The sequence below is a fragment of the Lytechinus pictus genome, chromosome 1 (assembly GCF_037042905.1).
Source record: "Lytechinus pictus isolate F3 Inbred chromosome 1, Lp3.0, whole genome shotgun sequence".
NCBI classification, from domain to species: domain Eukaryota; kingdom Metazoa; phylum Echinodermata; class Echinoidea; order Temnopleuroida; family Toxopneustidae; genus Lytechinus; species Lytechinus pictus.
The window spans coordinates 36,390,328-36,409,796 of record NC_087245.1 but is presented as its reverse complement, the minus strand read 5'-3'; the positions used below and the strand labels follow the sequence as shown (position 1 = coordinate 36,409,796).

Genomic DNA, 19,469 nt, shown 5'->3' with positions numbered 1-19,469 from the left:
TAAATTTTTTTGAAAGACCCTTTTTTATTTTTTTTTTTCAATTTTTTTTTTGGGGGGGGTTCATCAACATTTCATTCAGCTTGAACCCCCCCCCCCCCTTAAATATTCCTACGTAAGCTTCTGTAACAAGTTGTGTATTTTTTTAATTTTTTAATGAGAAAGAGTTTGCCTATTTTTTTAGAGGACCGCCAACTTAAGCAACTTATGCAAATGAAAAAAATAGGCCAATATACTCTCGCACCTTATATGATATGACAGCTAGCTAGCTAGGGGCAACAATTATTTTCCATGATCGATCATGATCCGTGGTACTTGGTATCGTCGACTCGATCTCCCATTCTAAAATAGGCTCTCCCGGCCCCATGATCAAGTCTGAAAATGATCACAAAATGCTGTCTGACGAACGTGAATGTTTTAGTTGCAACATTTCTCTCAAATCTTAATTATGAGAAGAGAAATGGAATAATTCATGTAGAAATTTTCCTCTAAAACAAATACATTTGTCTACGTGGTCTCGCTGTGTTTGGTCCGGTCTTGGACCTAACGCTAGATCTAGACCCATTTCCCCATTCAAAGTGTGATCGATGACGTCCAGATAGTTTTGTTTACAAATAAATCATAAATCGTATTTAGCGGTGAAAGATCGATTGCCAATTTGTATTTATAAATTTCAAGGATTCAAAACTATATAAACTAAATTCAACATATCATAATAATTTTTCCAACAAAACTTAACAAAAAATATCTAAAACTTCTAACAAACTTATTTTTATTTGAATTTGTTACTTTTTTAATGAAATATACACCTTACAAATCTTATAATGAAACAATGATCGTGTTATAAGTTTCCATAAGAAATTTGGCAACGTCAAAGACCGAATCTGGTATTTGACGTGCATTAGAAGTACTGGGTAGCAAAAGTCGAATTAAAAGAAAACTAGTGATGGGTTTGTGATGCCAATCGGATATGTTATTAAACAAGACATTATATCTTTTGAGACGTTGAGAACACCAAAATCGGACGAGTGGTTTTCAAGATATTGAGCCTGAAATGGACGCTCTCTGCAAGTCCCAGGGGCCAGGCTCATTCGCGATTGCACAGAAAATGTCTCTGATAAGAGTGGAACTCTCAGGATTTTTGTAAATATCTTCAAAATGATAAGGATTTTCGAAATTTGGAATGTGATTTCTCGTGATATTTTGGAGATACCATATAACGATGGAAAGGAATAACCTTAAAAGGTAAGGCAAACCTCAAAAAATGTAGCTTTCTAACACATGTCGAATGAAAGTCTTACAGTTGATCGTCGAGTGGTGTAAAAGTTGAAATTGCATATCAGCTGGCTGGGCAGCGCGCGCGGATTTCGTGCGCGCGTACTTGAAAGGGCTTATTTTGTACCAACGAACGTAGAGGGCAGCAACACACGACAGTCAAGGCCCTATATAAACATAGGGCCTTGACGACAGTGTTGCTTTTAGGAAGGTCCACTCGATACGCGCTTACAAATGAAGTGCGCGCACAATTTGGTAGGCATGCCAACGAAACCATGAACCGACGCGATACATTCAGAGATTAATAACAAAATAGAGGTAAAATAACAGATTATGACAAGACTAAATCCCAATAATAGAAATAAAAAAATATAAAAACAATTGACAAAAAATGTACCACATTTCAAAATTAAAAATATTACCAGATTATTGTCTTTTGTTTTTTTAATTCTTCAGTAAACAGGATTGATTATGCCATCAAATAAACCAATCTGCTAATTTCACCCCGATTTAGTCAAGCTCATTTTGTGACCGCTATTAAGCTCCGCCCCTCACTCAGCGCACTTTTTTAGTAAATTGTAGAGTTGATTTTTTTTTATTTCCTCATTTTCAACATTTTTACTTGATAGACTTTTACAGCAAATATCACGCATAAAAATATTCAATATTTATTTCTGTATTTTTCCTAAAATATTACGTGGTGGTGAAAACAATTTCATGACTTTCGCATATCAACATGATAACAAATATACGTGAGGTTGAACATTCTTCATCTATGTTTCGCTGCACCACATTAATGCGCCTACACAATCCAGCAACAGTGCCATCGCTTGAGTGCAAGCGCCATGGCTGACCGCGCCAGCGCCCCGGCCGGCCGGTCGATGCGGAGGTAGGATACGGTTGGCTGGTATTTGTGCATACTAATTGCACAAATTAGGATGAAATTATGGAATGAAAAAAATTAGCTGTGACATATACCTTCGTCTCTTGATAGTTCACAAGTCAAGGCCCGTCAAAACATATATGGCTCGATACTGGACCAGATAATTTTGGTCTGTTAATTAGGTCTAACTTTAGACTAGGACTTACCTGGGCTTGAGCTTGACTGGTGGCCGTATTCAAGCTCTGCCTGATGTCTTGCAAAAAAGTTGGGTCGGATTTATGGATAATGATTAATTCTTTTATACTTTCAGACTCCGATCTACACTGTAGGGGAAAATTCGGATCCTAACCTTGATCATTTATCGTTGCAACTGGCAGTTAGTGCCACATCAATGACAGATTAAGTCCATATCGTTCAAGTCCATATCTGGCTAAGTCGAGTAGCGTCTAGATATCCTGCCAGTCCTGCTAGTGCGGCCAGCATTGCATTTGCGCAGTACGCGCACCGATGTGTCCCGGAAGTTTCGGCGCGGCTATGCCAGAAGATCAAGGTATTGGCTCTCGTGTTGGCTGGTGTAGCTTTGTAGGGGCAGCGAAATTAAGCAGAAAAGAGGTAATTCAATGTCATCAGACTATGTATGTTTATTGATGTGCAAACTACAAGAATCATGATTACGTTTTGTCTTACTTTTTTCAAAAAATAAATGAACAGTTATTAAAGAATATTTACATTATTTCGTGGAGTTTTCAGTATCCATAAAAAATAGTAAAATTGAACAAACGAAAAAAAATAAACTCTACAATCTACCAAAAAAGTGCGCTGAGTGAGGGGTGGGGCTTAAGTGGTCACAAAATCTGAGCGGAGTGGACCTTCCTAAAAGCAACACTGTCGTATGTTGCTGCCCTCTACGTTCGTTGTTTTGTACATAGCCTAGGGAGTGAAACAGCCGTGCCGGGGGGGGGGGGGGGCACTCAGTATATAATGCATAGTGGGTATGTGCCGCGGAGGGGACCCCCATTTTTACACTCAAATTTCCGTTCCAAGGCATAGCATTTTTGTCTTATTGAGAAAAAGAACAAAGAAAGCCGCTCCAACGCATAGCATTTCCTTCTTATCGAGAAAAAAGAAGAAAGAAATCCGCTCCAAAGCTTCGCATATTTTTCGTTACGCCGTTCCGGTCGCGTTGATTTGCTACAATTTTGGTGAAAAGCGGCCGTATAGCGCTTTTCGACCATCGCCTAAGCGCGAGCGCACCCGGCGGAGGCCGCGCTATAGTTGCGTCATGCACGATTGCCCGTTCCATAGGGATGCATACGCACTCACAGAGATACGGAGATCCGTTCCGAGGACCCCCGTTTCACAAACATTTGTAGTTCCGAAGCCCGTTCCGAGGACCCTCCTTTTTACAATAAGCCCGCTCCAAGGCCCCCGTTTTTTGCCTCGCCCGCGGCACACCCCTACCACTTTTTTGGTCGAGTGCCCCCCCCCCCGGGATAGGCCTACTTTTATCAAATCGAGAAGTGATAGCGTATTAAAACATTAAAACCACTGTTAATTTCCAAATCAGTGATTAAAAAGAAAAAAAATCAATAAAGGAATCCAAGATAGAGCTCCCACGCCGAGTAGGCCCTATTCCGTTTTTTTTTTAAATACAGAGTTGGCAACTATTTCGAACGTTGAAATGTAAAACTGTAGAGTTCAGTTATGCCAAGCTCCCTTAAACTTTAAGGGATGGGCCGGGCTGAAAATATTTATATTTAGATAAATAGGGTAAAATTCACAAAGCAAAATGCTGAAAATTTCATCAAAATCGGAAAATAAAATAACGAAGTTATTGAATTTTAAAGTTTATCATTTTTTGTGAAAACAATTATGCACATCGTCATGAATATTCATTAGGTGGGCTGATGATGTCACATCCCCACTTTATTATTTTTTTAATATACATAAAATCATAATTTTATCAATATCTGAATAGATAGGGTAAAATTTACAGAGCAAATACACTGTACAGTGCTTGTATATATAGTGACTGCACTACGAGTGCTGATTTTCTAGTTCAAATTTAAACTAGAAAATCAGCACTCGTATTGCAGTCACTATACAAGCACTGTAAGTGCTAAATTAGCACATCATTTTTTACAGTGTAGCTGAAAATTTCATCAAAATCGGATAACAAATAACAACAATTTTGAATAAATCTAATTTCATATAATAAAATACAAAAGAACAATTAGGGATATGACATAATCAATCCACCCAATGAAAAATCATGAAGACATGCCTAGAACTGTTTCACCGGAATAATACAAACCCTTAAAATACAATTACTTCGTTATTTTGTTATCCGATTTTGATCAAATTTTCAACATTTTGCTTTGTGAATTTTACTCTATTTATTGAGATATAAATATCTTCAGCCTGGACCATCCCTTTAAATTTGTACAGATAGTGTCAATTTATAGCTTCAAGAAAAAAATCATAATAAAACTACAGGCAAAGGGGAGAAGGGGCGCATCCGGGATTTTCCAAAATGGGAGGGGGCACATTTTTCCGAGGAAAATTTTACAAGCAAAAAAAAAAGAAAGAAAAAGAAAAAGGTTCTTACCAAGAATCAATGTTTCGTCCTCGACAAAATTTGACAAGCAAAAAAAGAGAGAGAGAGAGAGAAAATGAAGGCTTCACTTTCAAGGGGGGGGGGGGGCACACTTCGGTTTTAACGTTATTTTTACATTACAAATTTTAATTTAGCTTCTCAAGTCTCAAGGAAGGGGGGCACGGGTCGGTTGTGCCCCCCTCGATCCGCCAGTGGAGGGGAGTAACTTTATGCCTAACCTTGAAACAGATCAAGGCCAAAACAGATTCATGAACATACCAAAGATACTGTGTGGACGACCTTTGACGTCATATCCTTTACTGGTCACGTGATTTGATCAGCATTATATATTGCAGCCAGACGTAGACGTAAACACTGAATCTACTGACACAAACGTTGTACAAAATCTACTTAAATCCTTTGCATTGTAATTTATTTTCTCAGATTTGTGTCTTAAAACAAACTTTATGTCCATCAGTGAGAACATTCCGCTGAATATTTCAGCACCAGGATCAGGTATGTTGCGTAGTTGGTTAATTTTCGCTTAGAATCCGACGGTAATCGACTACATAGCTTTATTTACATACAATTGCAATGTAACTCCCCTAGCTTACTCTGTTGTGATTGTGCTCATTGCTCAATGATTGTGCGTGATGCGAATGGTATTTCCGATTCTGTCGTGCAACGACTGCAGGCTTGCGCAACATTAAAACAAACCTTTTTTTACGTTAGACTATATCACACTAATTTATAACGTTTTTGCTTGATATAGATTTCGATTTCCCACACCCAGCTCCAAAATCCCCGCCCGTGCAACTGCAGGACAATCTAGGAGTAGGAGTAGGACTAGGAAATTAATTCAATCAAGATCATGAAGATCATAAAGATTGTCATTGGGCACTAACTTTTAATGTTATTGTTAGTCTTTTTTTCTTTCAATCTTTAGTTATCTAACTTATAATACAAACAAATCAAGCTACTTAACTTACATGATATACAGAGCAGTCTTTAAAGGGGAATCCAGCCTTGGCCATAAAATGTTGTGTTGGGAAGGCGAAAAATAAATTAAAAGGAATGGTGAAAGTTTGAAAGAAATCGGACAAGCAATAAGAAAGTTATAGCTGTTTTAAAATTGAGATCACTAAGGCTGCGTTTATGCGACCTCAAGCCAGAATCATGATTCAAAACACAAACATGAATCACGATATCACAGAATCAGCGTTTAGACGACCTTCATTCCAAAGCTGTTTCTCCTCAGATTCGGGCCAATCCAGTGCGCATCACTAGTGCGCAGTTTGACAGAGGAAGTTTTTCGCACGTGTTTCGGTTCTCGAAAAATATTTTGCTTCCAGAATTCAACCTAAGTTTACTTCTATCATATATGCTTCTATTCATCTTGTTAGTTAATCCAAAATGGTGTTCGGAAGTGAATTTCAGCGTAGATCCAATTTAATATTGACACTCTATACTCAACAACAACTGAGATCATTGTCTGTCCAGTTAATTCATTTACTAGAACTTGAAGTTGAAGACATGACCAAAAAATGAAAAGTAGTGGACGATGCGAAGACCAACACAGAATTTGAACATGACAAGAAATGCATGCAGAGTAATCATGTACATACAATGAGCACATAGAGAGCCTTGAGCTTGGCAAGAGTCAAACCGAAAGCCGTAGCCCGACACAGTGAGGTCATATAATCATGATTCAAATCACGATATCGTTTATTCGAACATTTTCGTACGTGATTCTGCAGAAACGTCTTTCCAAACGCCCCTTTTTTTCGTGTTTCATGTTTGTGATTCTAATCATGATTATATTCAATTTCGACTAAACGCAATCGTGATTCTGCAGAATCATGATTTGAATCATGATTATAGGGTAAAAAAGTGGCGGATAAACGCACCCTAATACTATGTAGATTTCAAATTGGCAACTGGGGAAGTAAATTATGACAAGAGGCAAGGACAACTTTCCCATAGGCCATGTACTTTATTATCAGGGATTTGTGGTTTTCTCCTAAGTACCCATTCCCCTGGGGCAGTAATCTAAATATAACCCAGGTAGTATATTGTTTTATGTCGTTATGAAAGAAAAATATAATTTGAAATAAAACTTTCAAGAAAAATGACATTTTAGCCATAATATGTATTGGAGTACATGAAAGAGTAGTCCTTGCCTTACATCACTATGACATCCCAAATGCGGCCAATTTGAAGTCTCCATGGGTATAGTGATTACCAATATTTGCAACTTTTAAAAATTCATAACTTTCTTGTTTGTCCAATATTGTTCAAACTTTCACCTATCAACTTGTCCGATTTTTCTTTTCCTTATAAAAACAAGTTTTCATTTGGGTTGGATTCCCCTTTAAGTATGTGTAAGTTTGTACATCTGTACATACGACAAATTGAATATCAAATCTCAATTTTTTTAAATCGTCATGTTACGAGGTGAGGTAATCCTGGTAAGACTAAGAGTTCCAACTTCCATATGCACCCCCCACTAAAATTGAAAATAAAAACATGGAGAAGGTTCAGAATAATATATCTAGCCCTAATATCGAACATATATGATGGGGAAGTGGAAATACATACCAAAATATGGCTTTATTCCGTCAAATTTCGAGCGAGATCTTGTGCGTGTAATTGTCCATAGACATCGGTAATCGGTTTATTTAGTCAGTAAAGGGTCTGCGAGTCAAGACTAGTCGAACTATCGGCTAATAATCGTAAAAATACCCTTTCCGGTATCAGCGCTTCTCGCTAGTATAGCGGGAAAGGTCTTGACTGCAGATCAAACGAGGTGAGTTCGAGTCCCAACTAAGGTAAGCAACAGTAAAAAAATGATAGAAAAATCTGAAGTGAACGAACCGGAAGTCTAACAATCTTTTGTTTTGTTATTTTTGGTGGGGGGTGCATATGGAACTCTTTCCGTAATCCTGTTGACCTCGATCTCTTCATCTGAAATTGCAGTCCATCTCCATACGATGTGTTATTACATAAGAACAAAAACTTGCACACGTGGAGGGTAGAGACGGTTTTGATCATTGAAGATTGAAACGCTCAGACCACCAAAAGTTATCGAGTCTTAATTTGAATACATCGATGGAGCTTGAGTCAATAACTTCTTGGGGGAGGCTATTCCATTTCCAGTCATTCACTGACACTACCCTGTTACTAAAAACGCATTTGCGTATGTCGAGTCTAGATCGTTCTTTGAATATCTTTAACGTATGACCTCGAAGATGTGAACTTGTCGATGGCAAGAAGAAGTGACTTCTGTATGGTGGTTGGAACTAGCTGGCAGCCGTCTGTTTCGAGGAGTTTTTAAACGTTTTTATTTATTTTTTTATTTCTCGTGCACAGACGGCTAGCTATCGTGCAGCCACCATTAGGGGGTTAACAATGCAAAATCCTCGCGACGGGGCTCATCGATTTCTGTCTTTATTTCATACAAATAAAAAGAACTAGACTCTACCAAAATAAAGATTATTAGGCCTAGATCTAGGCCTATTCCGTTTTGGCCTGAAATGCACCAAAACAGGGAAAAATAAACTTAAAAGGGAGAAAAACAGTGACTTACTTCAGCTGTCACGCAACTTCACTTGCCTGTTTTATCCGAACTTATATGGCCATTGACATGATTGAGTCCCTTTACTTATTTGGTGAGTCACTGAGTGGAGCCAACAGCGTTCAGCGGAACAACCAACATAACAGAGACCGAAGCTATTGGTCTAGGTTGGAACTACCCCTTATCGACCACCTTATTTTCTAAGCATCGTATCTGCGAAAATATTTATCAGTTTTACCTTGTTTTCGTCTCATATGTGCAGAAAATTGAGCAGATCAGATTCTAATGTTTCGATTGGCGATTCTGATTCAATTCGCGTATATTAATTATATAGGCGAACAACGAATACGGCGATTTTACATTTGCTCATTTGAACCCTTTTGAAACCGACCACCCGCGATACACTAAGTTTACGGCAGGTTCTTGTCGCGGTGGCGAAATATTTCGACTCTTCCAAATCAGTTCTATGTCAACATGCTAAATGATTGTCTCACTACTTCCACTGTGAGCTCCGGCACATGTAACCCTGGGAGCTCTGGCCCGCTTCGCGGGCCGGAGCCCAGGATTTGTCCGTGTAATACTAGGTAGACATACTCTCCAAAATGGGGTCGCAATTGCACTCAAAATAAAAGGGGAAAAAATAAATTATGCACTTACCTCGATTATATGGATGAAGGTCTATCGTGACAAAGAATCCTGATATCGAGGCACAAACTGGACCCTCAAAAAAGGAAAAGTTCTGTCTCGTTCGTTCTGTCAAAATTGAAAAACGATACCGAGAACGAATGTGACATAGAGGTCTAACTTCCTTTTTTTGAGGGTCCAGTTTGTGCCTCGATGTCAGGATTCTGTGTCACGATAGACCTTCATCCATATAATCGAGGTAAGTGCATAAATAAACAATAAAATTTGAATTTTGATTTTAAATACCGGTAATCAACGTGTATAGCGCAAAATGTGCAAACCAAGATGCACAGAAACATAACTAGGGAACGATCGGGCAAGTGGTTGTTTTGGAATTAAAATATCAGTACACCCTCTACATTTCAATATCTTTTGGATAATCACAACTATCTCTCAGATAATGTCAAACCAGTAAAAAAAAACAGTGGAAACTGATGTAAAATCAGCGCCAATTACCAATAATTTATTGCCAGGTACCTTGTTCGAATAACCGTGCCATCGCATCTTATGTTCTATGTGTGCAATGACTGCGTAAGCGCTACTTGAGCAATTTGCTGATGCACACCAAAAAAACCCCACCAAAAGTGGCTAAAATTTCACATTTTGCAAAAATCCATGAAATGGCCATCTATTTTCCATATTACCTTGAAATTGTTTTGATAGTTGGAAACTACTGAAAAAATGAAGAATATTCAGCTCTTTCTTGACTCTCTTTCTTTACTCTGATTTATGATGATGTAACTGTTACACTTGGTAAATGCTTTTTATTATTGTGGTCCCACATGTAGACTTTCATGTTGACCAAGTATAAAACGATACGATCAATGCTGCAACACCATGAAAAAAAACCCATGAAGGTCTACATGCGGGGCTACAATAAAAAAAAATATTGACCGAGTGTAACATCATAAAATGATGAAATGAAAAAGAAAAGACAAGAGAGAGGTGAATATTCTTAATTTTCTTGATAGTTTCCAACTAATTTAAAAAAATTCAAGGAAATGTGGAAAATAAATGACCATTTCATGGATTTAAAGATGCAAAATGTGAAATTTTTGCCACTCCACTTTTGATTAAAAAAAAAAAACATAAAACAATCTTTTTCAGAGTCAATAAAGAGCTGAATATTTTTTAGTGGCTTTCTTTATAGTTTCCAACTAAATCAAAACAATTCTAAGGAAATATGGCAAACAGATAATCATTTCGTGGATTTAAAGATGCAAAATATGAAATTTTAGCAACTTTTGGTGAAGGTTTTTTTTTAACCTTAAATTAAGCCCCATTTATGAATAGCAAAAACAAATAAAAAAAACGTAAGGACTCGGGCCTACGTTGCTGTGAAAATAAACTTTTAAATGTGTGTTCTTTTATACTGTACATGATTCTCAATTGTTATTTTGTATGACCTTTAAAAATAATAGTAGTGCCGTCAATAAAAAAAATTATAAAACAAATAGGGCAAGCAGTTTTTTCTATCGGGCAAGCAAATTTTTTCATCATTTGCCCGACAGGGCAAGTGACGAAAATTTTTTTTGTAGAGGCCTGATTTAGATATAAATATATTCAGCCCGGACAATCCATTTAAATGCAGGTTTTATAATTTATTTTCACTGTATTCAAAATTTCAAATACCTTGTTTTAAAACTTTTTTTTTCATAGTTGTGAACTGCTGCTCATACATGTATACTCTACTTTGTCAGTTGCAATTTGGTGTAATTTAATTTTCTATCATTTAATTTTCAGATATCTTTGTGAATGAGCCTTCCAATGCTCCTGATAAAAAGGTGCACATTCGGTAAGTTGAAGTCAAATAAACACAAGGAGCCCGGTTACATCTATAATTTTTGCCTTCCCAGAGGTAGGACTGGAACCTGAAAAAACTCGAAATTTGAAACTTACTCGGAGGCTATCCATGGAGAGAAACAATTTGTTTCCTTCCTTGGTTACGCGATTTTCTAGATATAACGGGGGGGGGGGGGGGGTTGTCGAGTGAGCCTATAGGTTCAGTGAAGGTCAAATAGGTATGAGTCTTGGGGTGTGCAAAAAATAGATGTAACGTGGCTCTTTGTTCATATGGGTGTAGTTTTTTTGAAAATTGTCAGTAATGACTCGATTAAAGCTCTGACAATTTTGGTAAAATCCTTGGTTTTGTTTTGACTGAAAATGTCTGTTATGGGATGTTGCAAGAAACATGGAAATCAGTCATGTCTTGCAATTACTTGCAAATTTGTGATTGGGAGCTGATCTGCTTCACGTTCCAAGGAGTGTAATCTGATTTGCTACAGCAAAAATGAATCTGTCAGTTTGTAAAATTGCAACAGAATATTTTAGAAAGTCAAAAGGGGCCTAAGCTTTCGATCCTAGCAGAATCTTCGTCGGAGGCAAAATGACTTTCTAATTTACTCCATTGGCTCTCTTTTATTAGATAAGCAGTTTTCAGCAGCTTCTTTTTGCAACAGAATATTTGCCATCTATTGCAAATATTTTCTTGCAACATTATCTTAGTATGGTAACTGAGAAAATGACAACTTATCAGGCTTCACAAACTGGTGCTTGCTCGGAACTGATATCTTTGACCACAAATGAATAGAGCTTAGTAATTTTATTGGGGGGGGGGGGTGACCGGTGACTGCTGAGATTTTCCTTGCTTGATCAGCCTGTAACGCTATATTCCACTGCAGAATTGCTGCAGTGAGTAAAAAAGCACAAATAAAACAAATGGTTGCACCCAGGCACAGGGAATGGAATTATAATATTATATGCCAATGTATTCATTCACAGACCTTCCAACCAGTACGTTTTTGGCGTATTTAGTACGTTTTTGCAAAAAACAAAATATGGCAGTACGTTTTTTCTTTAAAAATATGTTTGTTTAAAAAAAATAATAATAATGAGTTATTTTACAAAATCATAATTTATTGAGAAAAATCATCTCTATATCAGTATATGTCTCTATTTCATAAAACTTACACAAATATGGTTATTAGATCAATGTAATTTCAGGTAACTTTTTTTTTTTTTTTTCAATCATTTTGTTAAAACCAGGGTGAGATATACACATATTTAAATGTTTTTTTTTCATCTGCAAGAGCTATGCGCATTTTAGCTGGCATGCAATTTGAGCGCCGCGATGAGAGAGTGCGCCACGCATTTATTATGAAATACACTTTTTTTGGGGAAAAATACACTTTTAAAAAAATCATATAATATAATTTTTCATTCCCAGAGGTTGGCAGGTCTGTATTCAAGCAAGATAATTGAGAAACCCTGCTCTATGACTATTATTTTCAATGCTCTTCTTGGTTTAACTTGTGAAAGTTTATATACAGATGAGGAAATATAGGTCTTAAAGTGATTGTTGCAGTTCTGATATGAAAGATTCTCTTGGAAATTGGCTAAGCGCAAAGCTTACAGATTTTTCACAATGGTACGATTGTGTGGGCATCGTACGATCAGCCTAGGGGCATGGTTTATTTTACAAACATCCAACAATCGGCGCAGGGCTATCGTTTGATCAGCAAACCAGGGTCATCGTACCATCTGTGTATGGCCTCTATATATTGCTTTGTGTTTTAATGCTCAATGCATGAAATCGTACGATGGCAATAAGTAATCTTATTTTTCCTTTTTGGTCCAGCATCCAACAGCGAAACGGCAGGAAAACTCTTACTACCATTCAAGGGATAGATGATGATGCTTATGATCTTAAAAAAATCCTGAAAGTATGTAAAAAGGTAAGTGAATTAATTAGCGATCACTGACTAAGGAATCCGGTGAGACAGAGTTGTTTTGTTAACCTTGAACCTTGATTAACATTGATATCTTTAAACCAAAGTTAAGTTTGAGGGGGGGATGTAATCATAACCTAAAAAGTTTATGGGCCTAGTTCATGAGAGAGACTTGGACATAAGATTAATGAAGTTTCAGGTCACATGACTAAGGTAAAAGGTTATTTAGGGTCAATGAACTTTGACCATGTTAAATGAACATGAAATCTTAACCAAGGTTAAGTATCTGAGATGTCATAATAACGTATAAAGTTTATGGACCTAGTTCATGAAACTTGGACATGAGAGTAATCAAGCATCACTGATTGTCTGGCCTGAGTTTTAGCCCAAATGATTAAGATCAAAGGTCACTCAAGGTCAATGAACTTGACCATGTTGGGGTATTTTTGTAATGTCATCAGAATTTTAAAAGTTTATGGATCTGGTTCATGAAACTTGGACATAACACATAAGGGTAATCAAGTATCACTTATCGTCTTGCATGAGCTTCTGGTCACATGATTAAGATCATAGGTCATTTAGGGTCAATGAAATTTCACCATGTTGAGGGTAAATTTGTAATGTCACTAATAATTGAAAGTTTATTGATCTATTTAATGAAACTGACTGAAACTGGAATTCGGCATGCACATTCTCTACAACATAAACTACAAGCCAGTATTTAAACAATTCTGAAAATTATTTTTTAGTTATTATGAATAAAGTATGCAAATTTATTTGTGAAAAACATTTGCATATTAAACACCCAATTTCACTTCAAATTTTCTCTCTTTTTTCTCTCCAGATGTCATCTTTGTAATCTAATTTTAAGGTTTCCACAAAGAAAAATTGCGAAAGCCAAATTTTTCCTTATGTATTTCTTTGTTTTTAGAATATCTTATATATTTCTTTGTTTTTTATCTTTCGTTTTTTATTGTTTTTTTCCAATTGAAGTTATAGACCATGTAACAAATAAATTAAACCCTAAACTAATCGAGCAGACAATTAGAACGAAAAATAATCACCCTTTTATGAATTTCATCTCCCATAGACTTTGTACACAAAGTATAAAAATGAACCATTTTCGGCATGACATTGTCTCATAAAAAGTCATGTGGCGCCGTGATGCTATACCCGTATGTTGCGAATTTGGTCTCAAAAGTTGCGCGAGACTTCAAAGAAAAAAGTCAAAAAATTTGTGGCGCTATCTTTTTGCATTTCGGAAATATCGCGCGAAGTGTTGAGGGGGCATACATGTACTCAATTTTCACGTGAAAACAAGGAATTTGCTTTTCTGCCTATTACATGTAGTGTCTAACGACTATGTAGGTCTTCTGTGTCATGGAAAAATTCAATTTAGAAGAGGCAAATAACATCTAACGAGATGTATCATCTCGTTAGATTGCTTGGGCCTATATGTATGCAATTATTTGTCTCATGGGGGGTTGACCAATACAGGATAAACATGTATCTGCGTTTTCTCTCATCTATCTACTCTACAGGAATTTGCATGCAATGGTACTGTGGTGGATCACCTAGAGTACGGCCAGGTGATTCAGTTACAGGGCGACAAGCGTACCAGCATAAACGATTTCTTAACACAAGTCGGCATATGCAAGAAGAGCCAAGTCCAGGTCCACGGTTTTTAAACCTCCACGCATGCACACTCGGCACTCGGTCTACACGTACGTCATACATTCTAATTCGGGGAGGTGTCAACGATCTCTCTCATTCATGCACCAAACACGAGTTCTATTATTTCATGAGAGGCATATTCAAACGTATATGCCATCCAATGCCCTCTGATCAAAATTGCAGATTTTACACAAATGTGATCTCCTCCTGCTCACGATTTTAGAAGCGAATCAACGGAGGCAAACGTATGTCAGCACAGCGCAAAAGTCTTAGACAAAATTTCAAGAAATCATGTTGCATTGATGCTCTTCATTAGCAATGTGGCAGTATTCCTAGCCACATTGGTGCACTATATCGTATTTGATCTATGGGTCATTGTTGATACATGACTGAAGAGTCATATATCTCTATACATATATATATACATGTATATCAGTACAGATAATTTGCGGAAGGTTTTATGCACCAGAAATAAAACAAATAATGATCAAATTCTTGCTGGTCCTGTTTTAATTGAAGTATTACATGTACTTTACATAGCATTATAGGAGAGCAGCAAATAGCATATATTATATGATGAGAGGATGATATGACAGGTAACTTTACTTTTCATTGCAAGGATTAGTAATGTTCAGGTATAAATAAGTATATAAGAAGATTTTATTAATTCACATATGCATGCTATTTCAGAAGCTTCTTGAGAGATTAAACTCAAATTTCATCTTCCTCTTAAGTTAACTGAAGTAGAATTTTAACCGTATACATTTTTCAACTATGATGTAACTTTCAAGAGACGGGCTAATTATATGATCGGATTGTTATTTAGATGTTCGTCGCATTCAAGTCATTTATTAACTGTTCCAGTGTTATAGTTATTTTTTCTCAGTTGTTTGACTAGTCTCAATCTAGAATGCTTTGTTGGCAGCCAGATAAAGTAGCCTTTTTCACATTCACTTCCACAGCTCAGCATAGAACATGTCACAAACTTAATTCAAATTTCAAAATGTAGAAGGAAATTATTGTTCCGAAGCCTTTCCTAATCTAACTTTTTTATTTTTATTTTGTATACATGTGTGTGTGTGTGTATTTCTGGCTGTTTGATTTTATGATAGCCGAAATCTTGCTTGTTTCATTTCACAATGCAGTGTACGTTGATTGTAAAACTTCTTATAATCACTTGTCATGAACTAACATATTATGAAATAGGGGTTGAATTGTGGTGAGCTGAACTTCGTTTATCTTGCATTTCAATGAAGAAAATGAGAGTGGATGGTGTTTCACAAAGATCTAAGTGTGACATCAAAGTTATGCTTAAGTGCCAATGAGCAAATTATTTAATACATATTGGGGGGTGTTTCACAAAGATTCATGTATGACTTAAGAGTCGCACTTAAATACCAAGTTGCTTACAGTATAAAAGGCTTGACCGCATTGGTCAGATCGTGTCATGAGGACGCGCACTACTGCGTGTCTATCAATAAGATCGCGCGTTGCATATTATGTACGCGTCAGCATATAAGTGCGTCTTAAGTCATACTTAAATCTTTGTGAAACACCCCCCCCCCCTGGTATTCTAATTGATTAATTCAAGACCGTGTGCCATATTTGAGCATGATCATGTTGTGCCAACTTGTGTACTCAACAAAACTTGGAATTTATAATGTGATTTGAAGTTAACCCTTAGCCCCCCCCCCCCCCCCTCTGATCGATACATCATAAGATTCCAACTTTTGTAACAATTAACTCTGTCAGAGCTCATTCACATTGCAAACAAGTTTCAGTTGGTCTACTCGCACCACAACCAGGCAGGCTTTCAATGATGTGCTATGATAAACTGCAGCAACAATGGAAGGGGACACATGGCCTTGGGCATGTCCCAACAGGGGTACTTTTGTAGAAGAAGAAGAAAATGTATGCATGCACCGAGTTCTTATAGACTAGCATTTGTTGGTGCCATGGATGAATATGCCTTGATGATTAGAAACAAGTGTACTGTGTATACTATGTTGAAATGGACATCGGGCGCTGGTGCCATTAGGTACACAATTAGTCATTGTAGCTTTCGTTCATATTTGTTTACTCACTGTCACTCCAGCTTTAACCCCCCCCCCCCCCTATTCCTGAGATCAGTTTTAGGTTAAAGTTCTGTTAAAGGTCACTGAAAATAAACAGGGTTTGCTTTGAAAGTATATGTATCTTAAAGGAATGTGATTTCTGAGACGATCTATTTGTAACTCCACATTACATGTATGTATAAGATCGTTTACAACAGTTATGCTCACTGCATGGCCTTTTCCGTTATAGAATTTCATTTGTTTGTGTATTTAGTCAAAATTACTTTTAGGTATCTGTTTGTGAGTCACTGAAATTTTCTCATCAATTTTTTGTGTTTTTCAATTTGGTAATGGTCCACATATTTCTGATTAAAGCTTCCATTTTGGATTATCTTTCTGTTGTTATTTTACCCATCGTCAGCCCATGAAACTATCCCAGTTGAAGTTAACATTAATTTCAAGAAACAAATTCAATTTTTGTAACATTCCTCCCAAGTAATTTGAAGATACCAGTTTAACCAGTCTTCATTAATGGTTTTGTTTTTTGTTAGTCAAATCATGCATGTTACAATGAAAGTAGAAATAAATATTGTTATGACTTGTATAACCATTGTCTTAAAACCTTTTCTTGTGTTTTTTTTTAATTAAACATGTTATGTAGCTGCAGTAACATGAATGTTGTAGCTCTGGCTACTCGTCTCAAACCCCACAATTGGTCATCCAAAATGAAATTTAGTTTTTCATATAGTTTGAAATCGTCAATGATTCATTACAGAATTCTGATCATTTTCTTTCTTTTCTGTGCAGGTAAAAGCATAGACATTCTAAGAGTATTATACATCGCATTGCATTCTAATATCCAATTTTGAAAATAGACATACACTGTAAAAAATATTTGGTAAAATTTTAACCAGCACGATGGTAATTATTGTCCAACCAATTTTGGGCAGTATTTTACCCAGTGCGGGAAGCGTATTGTCCAATAAGGTTTAAAAAAAAAGCAGCAATTGCTTTAGAATGGGCAAAAATTTAATCACACTGGATGAATAATAATGCCCAAAAGAAATGCCCAATGTTGGTTGGACACAAAATTACCCTCATGGAGCATTTTTACCCAATGTTTTTTTTTCTTAGGAGTAGCAACATTTTCAGAATTCTGTTATATAGGAAGCGAGCAAGTATATTGAAGACATATAACGCTTACATTACAGAATACAGAGGAATTATTTAATGCCTAATTCCCACTGGCACTATTCGGGCCACGATTAAACGGTGGTTTTAATTGAGGAGTAATCGTATGGAGAGTCTGTGAGACTGATATCACAAATTTTCACAAAATCATTAAGCGTTCGTAACTGTTTATCTTCTTAGGTGGATTTTCATCAACCTTTTTCCGATATATATCTCTATTTTTCTGCTATTGGTATTATTACAAGCAACTTTTCATTGCGGTGAATATACAGTAGAAAGTAAAGACTGAAGGTGCGTAAATGATGTGAGTAGAAGGAGGATAAATTTGAACTTAAAGGGGGGGGCAAGAGAGGTGTTGGAGGAAGAGAGAGATAAGGGGGAGTGGGTATCGGGTGCAAAAGGTTTCATTTTCAACCAGTCTTATGCCAATTCGTCTACTGTCATTTGGCCTACATTCAGTTCGCCCACTATCAGCAGCCCTGGTCTCTTTGTCACTTTGTCCACTCACCATTTCGTCTAATAACCAGTTGGTCTTATAGCCATTTAGTCCATACACCATTTGGTCTAGTCTAGTGTTAATTGGGCGAAATGAATGAAAAAAATGAAATGGATATTAGACCAACTGGTTATGACGTGGTCATAGACATCGATGACTGGACCAAATGGTTGTAAGACAAAATGTTGATGGACGGAATGGCAGTAGACCATGTGATGAGTGGACGAGTTGGCAAGATACGAATCACCGGTGAATAAGAAATCTGCTTTACATGATACAATAAATTGCAGATCCACAATATACCGCTTCTTAGCGCTTCCTATTTTGTATAGCGCCATCTCCCGGTCTTTTGCGAGAATTTGGTTAGTTGTCCTTTTTGCGGCCGACAGCCAGACAGATCCTTGACAATACAACGGAACATTTTGAATATTAGAAGTCCAACTTGAATTCAAGTCAATGTCAATGAATAAAGTTTACAAGAGATCAAGAAGTAAAACAGACCATTATATCAAAATCAGAAGAAAACATAACAAAGTTTATTTTGTGAAGAGAGAAAAACCTGGAGCTTATTTATTGCCTATTTCCATGGAAACATTGATTATGATTGGATGTTGAGCCCTGTTACCATGGTAGTTGTCATAATGACAAAGTTACAGTAGTTGTATCTCTTTATGAAACGGACCCCTAAGGGCACTATAAGACCATGGTAAAATGTACATCATTGTTGAGTACTGTATACAATTTACGCTGCAAAAACTCCGAATCTATGTCCACACCAGAGAAGTATTGAAACAACACGAGTTTGGAATCAAACCGATTGTGTTTCAATAATAATTGGTGTAAAGCCCCAGTCACATATAGACCCCGGACCACCCCGGACCATCCCGGATCTGATCCGGGGTGGTCCGGGGAGAGATCCGTGTTGGCGCCTTGGGCATCCTTGGAGGTCCGGGGTGGTCCGTGTTGGTCCTTGAACGTCCGGGAGGCCAACACGGCAGTTTTTGACTGTCAAAAACATCCGGCGTCATCCGTGGACTGCCGGGTTGGCAAAGCCATCCGGGATGGTCCGTGTAGCTGCCGTGTAGGTCCGTGTGGCTGCCGTGTAGGTCCGTGTAGCTGCCGTGTAAGTCCGTGTGGCTGCCTGGAGTATCCTTGGCAGTCCGTGTTCTTTTTTCCCATCAAATATTTACAACGCTATTTACTTTATGAACTTCAGTAGTTGTTAAACAGTTGACACAAACATGCTCAATTTATTTATGATTAAATGGATGATTAAATGATTCAGGATATTTTCTTACGCTTTGGATATTGGCCCCA

The 19,469-nt window shown here is 37.1% G+C and overlaps 1 protein-coding gene across 1 annotated transcript; it reads left to right on the top strand.

Moving 5' to 3' along the window:
- The first annotated feature begins 5,070 nt into the window (after positions 1–5,070).
- LOC129261948 (eukaryotic translation initiation factor eIF1-like) lies at positions 5,071–17,072 on the top strand. Its single transcript, XM_054899972.2, has 4 exons — positions 5,071–5,267; positions 10,753–10,804; positions 12,647–12,743; positions 14,279–17,072. The coding sequence occupies exons 1-4, from the start codon at positions 5,219–5,221 to the stop codon at positions 14,423–14,425; spliced, it is 345 nt and encodes a 114-aa protein (XP_054755947.1). The 5' UTR covers positions 5,071–5,218; the 3' UTR covers positions 14,426–17,072.
- Positions 17,073–19,469: the final 2,397 nt, after the last annotated feature.